The sequence below is a fragment of the Labrus mixtus genome, chromosome 16, assembly GCF_963584025.1.
Source record: "Labrus mixtus chromosome 16, fLabMix1.1, whole genome shotgun sequence".
Lineage (NCBI taxonomy): Eukaryota > Metazoa > Chordata > Actinopteri > Labriformes > Labridae > Labrus > Labrus mixtus.
The window spans coordinates 24,531,947-24,549,991 of record NC_083627.1 but is presented as its reverse complement, the minus strand read 5'-3'; the positions used below and the strand labels follow the sequence as shown (position 1 = coordinate 24,549,991).

General features: G+C 37.6%; 1 protein-coding gene and 1 non-coding gene across 3 annotated transcripts; both read right to left on the bottom strand.

Moving 5' to 3' along the window:
• Window positions 1-1,217: 1,217 nt before the first annotated feature.
• clptm1l (CLPTM1 like) lies at window positions 1,218-10,223 on the bottom strand. 2 transcript variants are annotated; one of them, XM_061059294.1, is made up of 18 exons: window positions 9,944-10,223; window positions 8,368-8,593; window positions 8,131-8,225; window positions 7,571-7,760; window positions 7,074-7,249; window positions 6,791-6,869; window positions 6,314-6,431; window positions 6,110-6,204; window positions 5,615-5,699; window positions 5,165-5,268; window positions 4,836-4,901; window positions 4,394-4,444; window positions 4,064-4,146; window positions 3,894-3,928; window positions 3,705-3,760; window positions 3,500-3,544; window positions 3,126-3,241; window positions 1,218-3,012 (listed from the first exon to the last, which is right to left on the bottom strand). In XM_061059294.1, the coding sequence occupies exons 2-18, from the start codon at window positions 8,530-8,532 to the stop codon at window positions 2,928-2,930; spliced, it is 1,644 nt and encodes a 547-aa protein (XP_060915277.1). In that variant the 5' UTR covers window positions 8,533-8,593; window positions 9,944-10,223; the 3' UTR covers window positions 1,218-2,927. The 2 variants fall into 2 exon arrangements, with proteins under 2 accessions (XP_060915277.1, XP_060915278.1); XM_061059295.1 differs by having other exon boundaries at window positions 8,368-8,572.
• Window positions 10,224-10,575: 352 nt separating this feature from the next.
• Window positions 10,576-10,647, bottom strand: trnah-gug (transfer RNA histidin (anticodon GUG)). Its single transcript has one exon. It is a non-coding gene; the product is annotated as a tRNA-His (tRNA).
• Window positions 10,648-18,045: the final 7,398 nt, after the last annotated feature.

Here is an 18,045-nt window from a genome sequence, read left to right as displayed (position 1 = left end):
ACTTTGCGTCAGCGGCAACGCAGAGTATGACGTCAGACGTATCTTGACTCCACTACTACTTTCAGTACAACAGAGATTTAATTAATCGTTCCAAAGGAATTGAACCATAACTGGAGCTGATTTAATGCTGGTCATTTATATACAAAATAATTTTACCCTCATTAATTATACATATGGAATAACAAAGATAATGGTTTTAGAGGTTATTCACTATTTTTCAAGTATTGTTTTAATAATGAATATTGTTTATCGGAATATAATGTCCCAATGCTCGCTTGGAATATGCTGATTTTATTTATTTTTTCTGGTGTAAAAACCTTTTTATGAGCTGCTACTACAGAGTTTGAACATCAAAATATTTTGAAGAATTGTTTACAAGTAATGCAGATCCTTTTTAAAGATCAAAAAACAATAACAAGTGTATAAGTGAAATCATTCAGAATAACACTTATGGTAAAACTGCGTCTTTATTTGTTTGGAATGGTTTGTTTGATATTGACTGGAAGGAAACACGGTTTGTAACCCAGGAAATATTTCATCTCAGGTGCAAGAAGTCTAACTGGAAGTTTTACACAGGTGCTATCCGGATCATTCATTTTCTTTGTGTAAAATATTGGCTAAACGCTGTCCCTCTGCTTATTTTGTCAGAAACCAAGAGAAAACAATACATTAGATTTTCTGGGATTGCTTCTGAAGGCATGTAAGAGCGACCCAAAATGTTATATAAATTTTTTTTTAATAAAACCCGAAATGTAATAACTGGTCGATAATGTAAAAGAGCTGAGCCCCAAACGTAAGAACGTTTTGCCCAAAATGTAACAAGTCGTTACAACATGTAAGAAGTTATTAGAGTGAGTGAGACAATAATTTATGGATTAAATTATTGTTTCAATGTAGAGTGTAGTATCACAAATGCCCCTGTCCCCCATATTTTATATTTTATAACTTTATAAATTGACTGTTTGGATGTAAATGTTTATTTTAACACACCTGACTACCTGAGCTTAAAATAAATAGGCCAACAAAATAGATAATATGGGGGAAAATAAGATCTAAATGAGGACATCCGAGCTCATCAAACCTACAGACTGAAGCACATTTTGTTCACAAATTTGACGCTTTTTTTAGTTTCTGCTGTCATCATGACTTAAAACCACAAAAAATGTGTACAGAAAAAAAGTCCAGAAGTTTCAAATCAATTCAGAGCAAAGAATATGTTGGGTCAGTCAATTTTATTTCATCTCCAATCACAAAAACATTACAATAATTAAAACTTCAACACAAATTTCTAGTAAATCTCTCTTGGGCTGCTTAATAACAGGAAAAGAAAACCTGTACTAGATCTTTGTGCACAGACCTAATCCTGATATCTGAACACAGTGTACGCCGATTCCAAGGGAAAGTCTTTTTATAAAAAAAAAAATCTAAGATATAACATTTGAACTACATCAGAAAATGGACGTAACTGTAAAAACCAAATGTTTTAATACTTTCCTCAAGTTTAACTATTTGACGTTTTCCCCACAATGTCAGTGTTTATTTATAAAAAAACATCAGATTGACCGTTTATGGTGAACATTCAAGTTCAAAGAATAATTCTCACATTTGGCACTATAATAGATTCCATGCCCCGATATGTAAAAAATACTCCAGCAGGTAAAAGAGTGGACGGAGCAGACAGTATGGCTTTGAGTGGTCCCTTGTGTTAGCGTGTGATGAATCATTAAAGTCATTAAAGGTGTGGACAGAGTTCAATCAAACAGATTCTTCAATGATCAGGTTTAAAATTATATTATATTAAGGCAATGTAACCCCATCTCCATGGCAACACATCAAATTCTTCAGCCTGATGCTACTGCTTTTCAAGAAGTTCTTCCTCTTCGCCATGGCAACTAGTCAGAATCATCTTCTCTATATATGTGCATAGATGGATGATCTGTTCCTTCAAATCTGAATAGTTCAAAGTAATGTATTTCAAATAGGTTTCTTTTTTCTTACCTTTCAGTTGTGTTTCCTCTGACTACTGCTTCAGATATTTTCAGCTCATACTCAATACTCTCTCCTGTCACTCTGGAATGTGTCCTTTTGTTTACATGAGTTCACTTTCTCGACATTTACACTTGAGTTCATTTAGGAGTAACATTTTGAAATGTCAACACATTGATCTGTTCTCAGTGATAAAAGATAAACAGTCTTTTTCAGTGTGCAATAATAAAACCTTCTAGGATCTCACTTTATAAATGATGCTTCAAGAATATTAAACTGAACTATACAACCTCAGTAACAATTCTGCCAGTCTGTACCCACCTCAGCTCTTACATTGTATTATATTTACTCTGATCATTAGTTTCAAATTTACTATGATGTCCAGTACATGGAATCCTTATGTCAGCTCCTTGTCATCTGTAAACAACGGGATGTTTCAAAGTATACAAATCTATTCTAGGGGATTGACATGGTTTTAAAATGAATAGATTATAATTTATGACTGAGATGTGGCCATGAATAGACATTGTAGAAGTTTGAGGAACTTCACCAGTGTGCTCTTATACACTAAAGCCAAGAGATGTCAGACCTGAAGGTGACATGGTCGTAGCTGTGAGCTCGGTATTTTTTAAAGGATGTGGTGTCGGTTTGAAAAGGGTTCAAGATTTGGCCTCCCAAAACACAAGATGTTCTCCTCTGGACAGCAAAAAGCAGCTGTTCAGAAGTTGTCCATTTCACTATTTTGACTTCGAGACAAGGAAAAAAAATTCAATGACCACAGGGATGTTGATGAATCTGGTCCAACTCAACTTGTTGATGGGACGCAAAACACCTTTCCTACAGAGTGTCAAACTAGCTGATATAACGCCAAATAGGATCAATGGATACCAGTGAACTGTAGAAAAAAACCCACAGGTACCATAACAACCAGTCTGTCCTCGTTAGTCCTTGTGTTTCTTTCCTTTAGGCTTTTCATCATATGAAACTCCATATTCATTAATCCTTGTTTTGTCCACTGGGTAGAGCCTGAGGAGAGAGAGAGGGAGTTAAAGGTTAAATGTAAATGTTTGGTGAGTTAAGTATCGGTCTGCATGTTTTTTTGTGCATGTGTGTGTGTGTGTGTGTGTGTGTGTGTGTACCATCTCTGGTAGAGGTAAATAAGAAACACCACATCGTCTCTGAAACAGGCCAGTCTGTGGGATGTTGGCATGGTGATGATGAAGGCAAACACATCGTCGATGAACGTATTGAATGCCTGGCAGACAACAATTAATATCAAGTCGTTATTTTAATAAACAACAACAATAACTTATATATTCACAGGAAGTGTCTTGAAGTCAGTCATCAATGTCTGTGGTAACATCAAATAGTATTCAATATCTCTCAACCACAGATAGAAAACTACACATGCACATTAAACATTTGGTGAATGTTTATTAATTATTCAAACATATGAAACTGAACTCCCTATAATAAGTGAATAAGGGAGATTTAAGTGGAGTCGTTTTCTCACCTTGTACATGAAGGCTTTCCAGGGCAGGTGGGCCACAGATTTCAGCTGTTGAATGAAGCACAAGTCAGTGGACTGATGACCAGCGAAGAGAAACTTATTCAATTCATTCCTGTGTTTTTTCTCTCGGTAGTTACACTTTTTAATGAATACATTCTACACATTACCACACATTAAAATCTTAAGAAAAGTAAGACCAGAAACTGACCTTATAGTTGACAAACAGCTGAGGAAGCATGAAGAGAAAGCCAAAGGCGTACACACCTGAAACAGTCAAGAACATGTTAGGAAGCTTTTTATCAATGAAAAACACAAGATGGTATAAAACATATAATCCTGTATATGCACAGTGGTTAATGTATTTGGTGAAAACAGAGATTATCTATAAAAAACGTACCGTTGACTAAACTGTTGATCAACCACGAGTACCAACTACAACAGGGACAGAATCAGAGAGGGAGATAAAGGTTGAATGAGTAATGAGGATGAATACATCAGTATCACATGAAAGGTAATCATATCATCAAAACTTTGTGTTACATGTCATGTCCCCACACTGACCCTTACCTCTTGTATCGTAGAAATACTAGTGCGTACACAGCCCCACCAATACACAGTGGGTACAAGAGGTATGAGAGATACTTCATGGCCTACAGAGAAACACAGGAAGCATAACTATTAGTTTATATCCAGTTCAGACAAGTTACAAAAGTTTGATTGATTAATAATCAGGTTCTAATACATTCATTAAACAATTACAGACTATACGGGAAGGCGTTTCTACAGCTTGTGATTTTAACTGTCCCTTTTAAAGCATCTAATAATAATACTGTCCTGGTAGAATATTATGGATTAAGTGGAATCATAGTACATGTTAGTGAGTAAAAAGTGTCTTACCAGAGTGTCGTACTCTCCTGTTCTCCTCTCAGATTCATCCAACTTCCCAAACTGTCCCACGGAAACAAAAGGAACAAATACACACATAGATGATCCCTTAGTGCATGTCATACTATCTATCTGTACAGCTGTGAGGGGACACTGTCTGAATTGTTGTAAAAAAAATACTGTGGATATTAATGGAGATGTTCATTAAAAACGCCCCATTACAGAATTTACAATTTCAAAACAAGGCCAATCCTGTTATGTGTTATAGGAGTGTTATTCTCCCCACACAAACGCATTTCTAACTTTTCTTTAAGGTCGAGTACCTTCGGTCTCCTTTCAGTTTCATGCGACACAATCCTTAAAAACAGACTCTCATATAGCAGCATGTACTTTACAGGAGGTCCAAAACGTGTTCACCATTAACAAAAAGTTAACACACACAACACACACATACCAGGAATGATGGTTTTCCTCCTCTCCAGGAAACCTGGATCTTTAAGGCCTTCTTTACTTTCCATACCTATCATTCCCAAAAACATGTTTAGGCATTAATACAAGTATAATAGAAATATATTCTGCTAAACTCAACAACAGAATATTCTTTTCATTTCTTACAGAAGTAAAGCACAAAAAATCAGTTAATTCCAAGGTAAATGTAAATTCTCCTTACAGAGACTTCAAGCACTTTTTGGGTAAATGGTTGGAGTTTCTCTACATGTGTACATGTTGTGAACGTATGTAGCAGTGCATGTGTGTATGCGTTTCCAGTCTCTGTGAACATACTTCAATGATTGAGCCGACGCCAGCAGGTATGAGAACAAGCAGGCTGGTTTGCTCGTCGAACAAATAGAGGAAAATCACTATGGTGCTGAAACATCTCCAGAGCACTGAAAAACCAAACACATGTTCAAAATGTTACACTCACGTCTTTGATCAAACTATTGCTCAAAAATCAGCTGGTCCCGACTGAATCCCAACACTTGATGATACATTTTTACACATAAGTCCATCATATTCTGTCTAATCAGATCTCTATGTTCGACTGTAATAACCCCAAAATGACCTTGTACTGGATGACCCATGGATTTACATTGTTACACTACCGATGCATAGTGTGAAGCTGCATTTCAAGACATTCACAACTCAGGTATTGTTTTTGTTTTCTTTTTCTGTTCGATACTGAGGTTTGTTTTAATTAGTGTGTCGGCAGATTACCAGAACAAAGCATCCTACCTGCTTTGCTGGACATTCCCACCATGCTTTTCTTCTGCTTCCAGAAGCTGATGTCATTCTTGAATGCCAGGAAGTCAAAGAGAAGCTGAAAAGAAAAGACAGATAACCGACTCTTATCTATTATTTAGTTTTATGAAGGTGCCTTTACATATATTTCAAGTGCTTCATTTTGCTTATTTCTGTAAAGGAAAAAGGGGGTAAAAGTTGGATTAACAGACCCATTGCCCAAAGCAGACACTGTGCAGACTGACTGTTTAAAATCCATCATCACTGTCATAACAGAATAACTACACCAGAATAAAGGATTGTAGGAAAAGATGTCGTTTGGACAATTGAGCTTCTTTTATGGACTGGATAGTAAAGTCAACATGAAAGCAAAATCAACAGTCTAACCATACATTCATTCAGGCCCTGTTATGTGTCAAGAAATCAAAATAACAGTTGTGGGCTTTATTCTGTTAAGAGTATGATGAGTTCTGGAGAGTTTAGACTTACATGAAAAGCAGCAACAAAGAATGTAAGAGCCAGGAAGTACAGGTTTGTATCGACAAAGATTCCTTTAATCTCATCAGCATCCTTTTCTGTGAAACCTGCAACACATAAGGCAAAGCATGCATAGTATGAGAGCACAAGGCTTCATCACTGAGTATGTACCAGTGGTGTGTGTTGGTGTGTTGTAGAGATAAGAGTTGTGCATACCAAACTGCTGCAGGGAGTAAACAGCGTCTTGCATGTGAATCCAGAATCGCAGTCTCCCGAGAGATATCGAGTCATAGGCGATGGTCAGAGGAAGCTCCATGGAGGTGCTGTTGACCTCCTACACACACACACACACACACACACACAGACACACACACACGATTTTTTTGTGATATAATAACTGTTTTTAAAGCGTTACGGCCTACAGATTTCACACTTCACTTTATAACTATGATATTCAGGTAAGGAAAGCGTTGTGCTTTTGGCAGTAAGCTACGCTGGGCTGGGGTTAGTGAAAACACATTAACAAAAATTTGGTTTATCGTGACAACAGCAAATTATTGGATTAAGCATTTGCATTTTTTTTTTTAATTCAGGAAGAAAAGGAAACAGAATAATAGAAACAAAAAGCATTTTAAAATCTGCCCGACAACCAACCTTACAATGTGCTGTATCATTTTTAAAGTGAGAGCTTACCACAAGGTCCTTGACCCGGTTGCTGAGCTCATCAACAAACAGCAGAGGTAGATAAACCATCTTCTTAACATTCGGGACTCTGAAAAACAGATGAAAAAAACAAAACATCATCTGATGCTTCTGGATTCAAATTAAAGGATGTTGTGGACATCCTGTCCATACAGTTCTTCTTTGTAATTCATTGAAACAATCTGCATTGCTGAAATGTACCAGCATGCATTGTGTTTAAGGCCATCAACAGTTTCCAAGCTATTTTTTGTACAGGTTTGTGAGTGCAGCTTACAATCTGAGGTGTCTGTGGACATCACTGGGCAGGTATTCTTTGTCGAACAGGAAGTGATCGCCGACAATGTTGAATGTCAGGCGGGAGCGCCAGTGGGAAACTGGGTGATCTGAAGCGTCCCCTGCTGCAGGATTACCATGACGCCGTTTCTTCTGCTGGGCTTCTTCTTTCTGGCCCTGTGTTTTCACACAGACAGATGCATATGAGGACTTTTAAATATTAAATCAAATGACTAGATGCTTAACAACATTATACTTTTATTACAATACAAGTCAAACACATTCTGTAGGTAAAAATAACAAATAATGTCCATTACAAGAAGGATAGACTGTATGTACATAATGTGTAAATAATGAGAATAAAATCAAGACTTAACCATACATAAGGTAGAGTTCAAAGCATTTCAATAGCAGTAAGCGGCATATATAACACATTGATGTATCTACTCTAAAATAACATGATACCACTTTCTTTTAAATTCTGGGATAAGTGTGTACCTGTGTTTGATCCTCCCCGGATATCAAAGAGATTTCAGGCTGTTTGGGGACCATGTACGTTGTGAGCTGAGCCACCAGGTGGACCACATTTTGATCTTGCCATGGAGTGAAGCCAGCCCGATGGACAAATATCAACGCGTATAAAGTTCCATTGTTGCGTGTCTTCTTGGGCAGGGACACATTCACTATCCTGAAGGAAAAATGAGAGAAAGACGAGAGGAGACACAAAAGAAGAAGGGAGTTTTGGATATTGATATACTGTGTATCAGATTACAGCTTATGGGTGAAAATAATATTGCACAATTTTTCCTTGGAAAATCTTAATCTTAGAGTCAAATTTGCTGATTGATCCTCTACATTTCATCACCTTTTCTAGTGAAATGTGGGCTGAAGCGTATTAAACATCTGTTTTAGCACCATCCATTCATCTAAATGATGTATAAATGCACAGGGGGACAGCTTTGAATCTGGCTTAACCAATCAGATCAAAGAACAGAGAGAATTCATTTCTCATGCTTATCAGAACTTTTCAGTCTTAAAGTTCTGAGTGATAGACTGACCTCTCAAACTTGATGTTAACATCAAAGTCTTCCTCTTTGTGGATCAGGGTATGTCCTCCTTCTGCATTGGGCCGCAGAGCAGTGTAGATACTCAACTGGATCCACACAGAGAGATACAACAGACATTATTCCAATCACTCAGTATAACACTGGCCTCAGTCCCACCCACATACACAGCTGAACAGAAAACGTAGTGAACCCAAATTGAAATCCATCGACTCCTCCACATGAACTGACCTGTAGTTTCGGGTTACTTGCCAGGAAGGGGGTGATACAGTTGTCCCCATCAGGGCTGTCACAGGGTTTAGTGTACACTATCCCGTACATTACCCAGCAGGTGTGGAGCACGTAGACTACAAACACCCCCACGATCACAGTGGTGAACGATGTTTTCAGGAACATGATGGTGGTGTTGTCTTCTTACGTCGTCCAGGAAAATTCACTGTGGAACAAGGCCATATGTCTGAAAATGAGGAGTCAGAGACAGATCATATTATGTGATATCCTGGAGGGGGAACAGGCTGACTGTGTTCATCCGATTTCTGAGTTCCCTCACCTTACATCTGGCTGATTACCAACTTGTTATCTGACAAATTAAATGACATTTCATAGCAAAAAATATGCAGTGACGTTACAAACAGCCATCATATGATAGGTATATCAATACCTTACTATGACAGCCTTTACATTTCTGGGAAGGATTTCCTCTTGATTTAACAAGCCTGGCTGCAGGTATTCTCTGCTATTTGGAGACAAAATTCTTACAGGTAGAGCACAGATGCTCATTGATAAAGCCTGGATAACAGCAGTTGTGCATTAAAGTCATGCAAGAGATATTGAATTGTACTTTGTACTGAGGTCACTTTTCTTCTTCCACTAAAAAAACATTTGTAAATGTTTAATAAATGCCCTTATTGACATGACAACACTGTATTTAACATCAAGTCTTTACAACATACTATCAATTCTACAATTCACTTAGCAGACACTTTTATCCAAAGCGACGTACATCAGAGAGTAAGAACAACACAAGCAAGGATCTAGAAAAAAGGAACAATGTCAGTAAGAGCAAACAATCAGCTTTGAGTCTGATTGGACACACAGGTGCTGACAGGAAGTGACCAGAGGCAAAGCACAACATCGACGGCAGTTCTTGAGAGCTCTAATCAGTATAGAAACCATCTTATAAGTCGTCGTTATCAAACAAAAACCATCGTCATTACCATCATCATCATCAATGATATGGAGACCATCATCATTAAGTTAGTATTCATGAAAGAGCTGGAACTATCATGCCTGAAAACAAGTCTCCGTCAAGCATTTCCATAAGTATGACAGATATCTGGTCAAGAACAGATTTCACAGCCTGCTCTACCAGTTTTGTAGTTGCTGAACTACAATGAACAGACAAAAGGTAAAAGAAAGAATGAATGGCATAGGATGTTGGTGATAAGTGTAAAGGCCTGAAACTGACAGAGAAAGAAAACAGATTTTCAAATAGATTTGAGCCACTTATTTCAAGGTACGTTTTACTGTGACCCACACCTTTATTCAATTACTTTAAATCACTAGTTATACTAATATAAAACCATTGAATTGTTTGTCCAAAGGCTAGATAATATGAAGCCATCACTTGCTGTCATGTAATCCACATGGTCGCCTCTTTATATTTTTCTGCACGTCATAATCAGAGGATTTGTTTTCAGTCTACCTAGCGACTACTTTTCCAAATTTCAAGGTTTTGTACTTATTTTTGTCGCATTCGTTGCAGGATATGAAACATGTAAAATATATAGTTTAAAGTTAAACATACCGGTGTTAAACTTGACTGGCTGTCTGTGACAGGAAACTCTCGGCGCGGTCATTGGCTGGCTCTCCGTCCTCTCACTTTACAGATGTTTTCTGGCATTTAGACGCGGCGACATCGTTACTTTAAAACAGTCCACTGGAAGAAGCTGCAAACAGCTGCTGTCTACACGACTGGCCTCCCCATTCAAGACGAGAAACAGGTCTACACAGTGATTGGAAAGTGGAAGCGTGAGGTGCGTTAAAGAGAGCTGTATTTCCGCCATTCACTTCCTGGTTGGCACTGATCGCGAGATTTGATTAGTTGTATCGCGAGATTTCACGTGGTAGAGCTCCAAGGCAGTACTTCAGGGTTTTTATTGCTCATGGCTTTAGCTGTTGACTCGCCAAGTCCAATAATCTTCGATTCTCAATGTTGTTACTTTTTTTTTTTTTTGTATAATTCCAGCTGACTTTTTCCCAGGTTGAAAGTGTATGCTCTCTAATAATTCTGTGTCCACATGAATGTAGACCTATGATTAATGTCCTTGGAATAAAGTAGCTATTTGTTGACTGTGACGATGACACGTCGTCCCTTGTTTTTTCAGAGGTCGTCTCGTATCTGTCTGTGTGTCCCATCTCTCCCTTGTCAAAACAGGCTGCCGTGACCCGGATTCGAACCGGGGTTGCTGCGGCCACAACGCAGAGTACTAACCACTATACGATCACGGCTGGCCAATTCTCCTGATGGAGAACGAGAGAGACAACTCGACAGACTCACCTGTTGCCGCTCCTGGGTGGATGTTTTAAGGTTTCTTTAACTCTTTCTGAAGTTTTTCAGATTCAGTATAGATCTGTGTCCTTTATTTTCTTGCATTAATAGATTCCTTCTATCTGTGTCATATATATAACCACAATTAAATGGCCATTTATTTGTTTTAATTATTCATTTTTAGTCATATTTCTGTAACTTTTGACTTCTATCATGATTGTGTTTTTGCTATTGTTTTCATGTTTACCATTAAAAAATATTTAAATTTGGACCATTAATGTATTAATCTATCATATTTTGGATCAGAGATAAATTAATCTCTGAGCGTCACAATGGAACTAATTTTCTGAAAAACCGTCCAAATGCACCTTAAAATACATGTTTAACCTGTATTTAACCCTTAACATCTCTGAATTAAAATAAACAATCAATAGTACTCAGGCCACAATGAGAAACAAAAAGACAATGCTACAGGAAACACATGATTGTTGACAGATTGACTCAAGTAAAAAAGTATTCTTCCATCCCCTGACTGTGGATGGATGTAAAGAGCTGCTGACTCGTGACTTGTGTTTGAACGATGCATTCTTTCATACTCGTATCTGTTCAGCCATAAACTCATCTTTTTGTCTCTTGCCTTTAAAACTAAAGTAAACTATTTGATTTGTCCATAAGAAACGTACATTTGTGATAAAAGGGCTTAAAATTCTCTAGTCTTGCAAACGCCATGTAAATTTTGTTTGGCTACTGTGAAAAACAAACACATCTTTTACGAGGCAGAAAACAGTGTGGTGGATGCCATCATGTTTGTGAATCTTTAACATTATGTTAGCGGTGTTTATGCTGTTAATCCAAGCCCATCAATCTTGGGTTAAGTTCAGCATTCCTGTTGTGAATTCTAGAGGGGAGATTATGCTGCACCTTTTCCAGCTCCAGTTGCTCTACCAGTCGAACGTACCCATTTTGACATCATCCATCTGATTGCCCTTTAAGCAATTTATTGATTTTGTTATGATTTTACAGTAATCAAAGACACAGGCTATACAGTAACACATAGGCTGTGGCTATATCAGAGAGGGCAAGAATAATAACTTTGTCAATACAGCCTCACAAGGTGTTCCACTAGCCGGCGGGTAACATGATTTAACAGCTGATATCAATTTTTTCTTGCACAACCTCAGGGCAAAAACAATAATACAGTTCCTAGGTGATTTCTTCTTGCTGTCAATCTACTTCTGAAATATACTAAACTACTTTCTGTATTTACAGAAATCTGCATCAGTCATTGTGACATTTTACCAGAAACTGTCCTCAAATGGCATCCTTACCTACTGTAATCATTCCAGTGTTAAAGTGAGTTCAGGCTATAGTGTCTGTGACCTCCGCAGTCATGATGAAGTCCTTGTGTCTGTGATGAGTTTTTTCAGGGCTTATCATGCCTTTATAGTTTAGAGACGGTGGATAGAGTCAGAAAGTGGGGAGAGAGCGGGAAAGGAGCCACAGGTTGAATTTGAACCTGGGCTGCCTATTTTTGAGGACTTGAGCCTCTGTACAGGGGGTGCATGCACTAACTACTAGACTACCGCTGCCCTCTTGTGTCTGCTATTATCAGTACATTTATAATCTGTCCAATAACTCCTGTAAAAGCCTAATGCCTCTGCCGTCAGAATATCATACTTGAAGCCTCAGGCACCATCATCCTGAAAGTGCTCCGTGGGCAAACTTCCCACCGTAACATCATTTCATAAATCAAAAGGTGATATTAAACTTCATTCATCTACATTGACCCCACACAGAGAGAGCTGTTGATCCATCCCCTAACAATCAACTCACTGTACAGCAATGAATGCATCTCCAGCTGCCTATATGTCAGAAAGCCTCAGAATAAGGATGACCAGATCCTTAGGCCTCACGCATAATGATCGCTGTTTTAAATCATAGCAGAAAAATAATCCAGGAAAATCTAAAAGGCAAAGATGTAACAACAAAGAAGACCCTAGAAATAATCCTGTTGTAATTTATATAACTAGCCTTTAATAGTCCTTCATTGTCATTTGTTTTTTTCTTTTGTATTACTTTATTATCTTTCCAAGTTTGAAAATAACCCTGTCTGCTGAGTTTGTATCTTGTTGCCATTTTTTATGCACTGAAGCCAATAAACAGCAATTCAGTATCCATTTAGCTTGAGACTGTATATTTGCTTATAGGAGCTGAAATATAGCACCATTTTGAGGTCATAGTGATTAAGATTTTTACGTTATTTAAGAATGTATTTCTACTTTATGTCAGAGGAAAATATTGCATTTATAGGCCGAAACATTTTTTGGCTAGATCAAGCCTTCTTTTAGATTAACATGTGACCTAAAAAAACACGAGATGTACTTATAAAATAGACTATATTGGCTTATTTTGCCTTGAAGCCCCTTAAGAAAAAGTGAACTTGATCCCTGGTGCATTCAAAATAGAAGTTTATTACTTTTATATATTTTTAACACCAAGCTGTTTAAACTTCCACAATTAAACTACTACAGCTATATTTGACTGTTTTACAACTGCTAAAGAATCAGAATAATTCTTCAAAAATGGTCAAAATAGCGTCAATGTCCTTGTTTATCAAGTTAAGTTTGGTAATGATTAAACTTAAAGTGAAAGTCTTGAAGTGAGTCTGGATACATCTGTGTTTCTCAGCCTTGGGTTAAACTATATGTCAGGAATATTACAGAAAAGAGAGATGTAAAGAAAAATGGCATCATTTGTAACATATGACCGACAGAAGGGCAGAACTTTCCCCTGATGTATTCCATGCTCATTTACTTGTCAGATGTGATTAAATGGCTCCAGCCCATTCAACAGCACTGATGTACTCGTTCTCTTCCCTCAGGAAACCTGAGTCACATACATTAGCTAAATTGCTGAATTTTTGGGTCCCGCATGAGCCAGAGAGCAGGAGGAGATCCTCAGGCAGATTCTTAACTCTTCCTCAGTCACAGTGTGAGACTAAAGGTGACCGCACTTCTTACTCTCAGGGCTCAAAGACTGGGAAACAGCCAGAGGGAATGTTACGCAAGTGGATTTAGTGTCTTTTAAATCACTTCTCTTTTAACATTTATTCATAGAATAATCTGTTAATGTCACTTTATTTTTCAGTGCCAGGTTCAATCTATGTTCTCTGATACACTGGTGGAATGTAACTGAGTTCATTAAGGACAATGTTGTGCTTTTTACTCTACTATATTTCTTTAGAAGCTGCGTTTTTTTAAGATACTGATTGTCAGTATGCAGTATTTGTGGAGATGGTCAAAGTCTCCTACAGCAGAGAGTCCTGCCAGGTGTACATTGTAAAATATCTATGTGACACATTCACGGTAGAGACAAGGTACCGTTTTTAAACAAAAATTATTAGAGGTGGGAAAAAAATCGATTTATGTAAAAAAAATTAAAAAAAATCGAGATTCTTCCATTCTAAGATTTAAAATCAATTCATATCTTCCAAAAATCGATTTTTATTTGTATTAATTATTATTTTTAAAAGTGCTAATGCTAGCTCTCTAACTCAGTAGAATGCCAAATGGAGCAGCAAGAAATTCAGCCAGTCTCATAAATGACTGGAGTAGATCCTGAAGTATTAATTCATAAACAGACTTCATGGATCCAGAATAGTTTTGAATTGAACCCCAAGAATCGAAATCGAATCGAATCCTCAGACACCCAAAGATTTCCAGCCCTAAAAATTAAACTATAACTCTGTTAAGAAGCATTCTGCTGCACATATATCAGGTGATTTCAAGTTTTATGTATGATGCTTTCTCATCAGTTAGATTTGGGGGAGTTGTAGTGGAGTATAATGTAGCACTTCTACTTTGACTTCTTTTACACTTATTCAAACCCTGCTCCAGAATTATTTTCTGCAACACAGCTTGGTTTTGTTGTTTACAAATTTGTTTCCATGTCAGTTTTTGCTGTGTTACTTTCTTTCTTACAACAATGCCAAATGAGTTTGATTTAGTGATTCATTAAATTAAAGTTAAAGTATATAGATTGTTTAAATAATTGGGAGACATTTACATGGAACAATATGCAAAGGATCATTGACATCATTAAGATTTTGAAATTAACCGTATACACATATCTAAAGGCTACTTGAACTTTTAATTAGTAAAGATCTATTTCTTGTCATATGTTTATGGAGCTCTTTAAGAATATTCTTGACCTATGGTCTGTATCTGTTTGCAGACTGTTTATGTGAGATTTGCACTTTTTCTGCTTATTACTGAAAGTGCTGCAGAGAAATTCCCACTAGTAGGGTAAATAAATTCTGCCCTGACAGCTTCAGCAAACATTCACTCTGCAGGAGTGTCCCTGAGCACTGTAATACAAACTCTAGGTCTCAAGCCCTTCTGAAAGTGTTAATAAAGTTTCAAAGTGAAAATGTGTAGAAGTTTGAAGTGGATTTTTTTTAACACTAACCTTGTTGGCAGTAGTAAGACATTTCACCACTCAGTGGCGCTACTGCTTCATCTACAAAAAACAACAACACAGGCTTTAATTCTTTCTTCAACCATTCTGAGCCTGCGAACGTGTCTCTCTCTCTTCTCAGGCTCCGTCTGTCCGTCTCCGTCCCTCTTCAATACTCGGTGATGATCCATAATGACCACTCTGTGTGTCTCCATCAACATCCATCATTCTTTATGGAGTTTCGCAGTCAGGGGTGCAGAGGAGAGGAAACGAGAGAGAAGAGAACGCCTTCCAGTCAGGGGCAGAGAGAAGGCTACTCAGCACTCTATTTCCAAATGACCTCCCAGATAGAAAGAATGGGTCCCTGTCTGCACATTTCCAATTGCCAGTCTTGGGATATTAAGCAGACACCTTTTGCTCTGCAGTAAGGAAAGCCCTGCAGACCTGCTCCTGTTATTTGAATAAATTGCCTTTTCATAGATATCTAATCCCAGAGACATATCACCTTTCTCTGTATTAATTCTGAACCAAACCATCACCGTCACATTTAGTTATTTCATTGTCTTTAATATATCTCTCAACATGCTCAGCCTTAAAGCCCCAACACGCAACTTAAAGATAGCAAAACAAAAACTCATTAAGTTAAGTCGAAGCAATTTAATGGCAGAGTAGCCAGCCCCAAGCTCAACTGTTGCTGCGAGGAAGAAATAGCAAAAAAAAACAAAAAAACAAAAAAACAAGTAATTAAATAAGAATAAAGTCAAAGGTGCTAAAGATTTGAATAAAACACAAGTGAGAATGTGCATCACAGTTTCTTATGATCCACACTGCAGCTTTAAGGTTACAAGTGGTTAAATGTATGGGACACAAAGACTCTATGTGGCTGACTGCTGTAACACTTTGATATAAGCTTGTGCAGAGGGGCTGAGGTTAGTCACAGCAGCAGGGGAGCTCTGATCCTGAGGATGGAGTCTTCTCCTCTGTGGCAGCTGATAAGTTGAACTGCATCACAGACTGCATCAAATCTTTGCTGTGGAATTGTAAACAAAGGCTATTTTAGCTGCAGCAAATACCTACCCGGAGTCAGCAGTGACAGAAATGAAAAGATAAATAATTAGTCCTCTATCTGGTTTGCTTCTGTAGGATGTATAGAGGTATCAGTATTCATTTCACAGCCAAAAATGTTTCACAGGACCTTTCACATTAAGTGTGACGCTTTCTCTGTTCCTCACATTTAAACCAAAATTAAAATGCAACTATTGCTTTGAATAAATGTAATCATAGGCAACTTCTCTGTATAAATCTCCTTCGTTAAAATGTGAGCAAAATCTACGTTTTCTTGCTTGTTATTGGCTCTGGACTGCATCATCCTTTGCAGTATTTGGTGGAGATGGTCGAAAGTCTTCCCGCAGCAGAGAGTCCTGCCAGGTGTACATGTGCATTGCAGAATCTCTCTGTGACCCATTCACTGTCGAGATAAGGCAGAAAATCACTGGAGTCCTCCTTGAGGCATTAGTCCAGCTGTTTGGTGCCAAAATTGGGAGTTTCTGGTTGTAGGCTACCAAGCAGCAGCTGCAAGTGAGTGCAACTGTGAGTTCGATGAAGGGGTGTTGCTGGAAAAAGAGAGAGCATGTTCACTCAACCTTTTCTGGGTCAATAACACTAAAAAAGCCACCAGTCTCCCTCCTCTAATCTCAATCAAAACCACTGCGTTAGTAATTTAGAGCGGGTGTAAAAAGGGAAAATAACTTGCCTCATTTAAATGCTAATTTGTCTGCAGCTGAAGACTCAGTACAATGGCAACAGGTTGGCAGAATGTGGAATATATTGTGCGAGAGCTCATAGATCAGACACGAAGACAGTTTCCGGACCGGCTTTCCCCATAAAAATCTTTTATTTCTTCATGCATCTTTTCTTTCCCAGTGGTGCTGCATAAATACACAGGAAGCAGTGATCCGCACTACTGCTGAGATAAAAAATCATTACTGATGCTTCTCTTTTCAATCACACCCTCTCTGTCAGTACTAGATGTAACTTAGGGCGGCTGCTTTCTGCCAGTGAAGGAATACTGGTTTAAACACAAAGTCATAAAGCAATGGTGTCTTAGCAGGTGGCATAAGATCCATTGTTCACATCTGCTGCAGGTGCAAAACTATTGGAAAATGACACTGATGGAAATATATTTACATGGGACAGTGTTTCTAACCCGGTCAGATCCTTATCAGGTTGATTTGCTCTGTTATCACATTTATATAGTATACAATATGTTTACACAAAAGACAAGTCTGAAAAGTAGAAACAGAATGATGTGATACATTGTTTGGATCATCATGTATGTACTATTAAGTGTTACTGGTCAGGTACAATATTTCTCAAATGTAGTTTACCTTTTCTCTGTACCAGCATTTTAGGATAAATTTAGACTGTCAATAAATTGAACATTATAACATTTGAAATGTGTTTTGCCATTTGCAGATTAGTTGGTTGGATAAGCGTTTCTTTAAAATAGATAACAGTAATTAAACCAGCAGTCAGTGTAACTGTTGTGTAACCTGCATGCAGAGCTGCCAAAACTAACATGTGTTAGGAAGACTCAGATAAGATAAGGTAAGATGAGATAAGGTAAGATGAGATAAGGTAAGATAAGATAAGGTAAGATAAGATAAGGTAAGATAAGATAAGGTAAGATGAGATAAGGTAAGATGAGATAAGGTAAGATAAGATAAGATAAGGTAAGATAAGATAAGGTAAGATAAGATAAGATAAGGTAAGATAAGATAAGGTAAGATGAGATAAGGTAAGATAAGATGAGATAAGATAAGATAAGATAAGATAAGATAAGATAAGGTAAGATGAGATAAGGTAAGATAAGATAAGGTAAGATAAGATAAGGTAAGATGAGA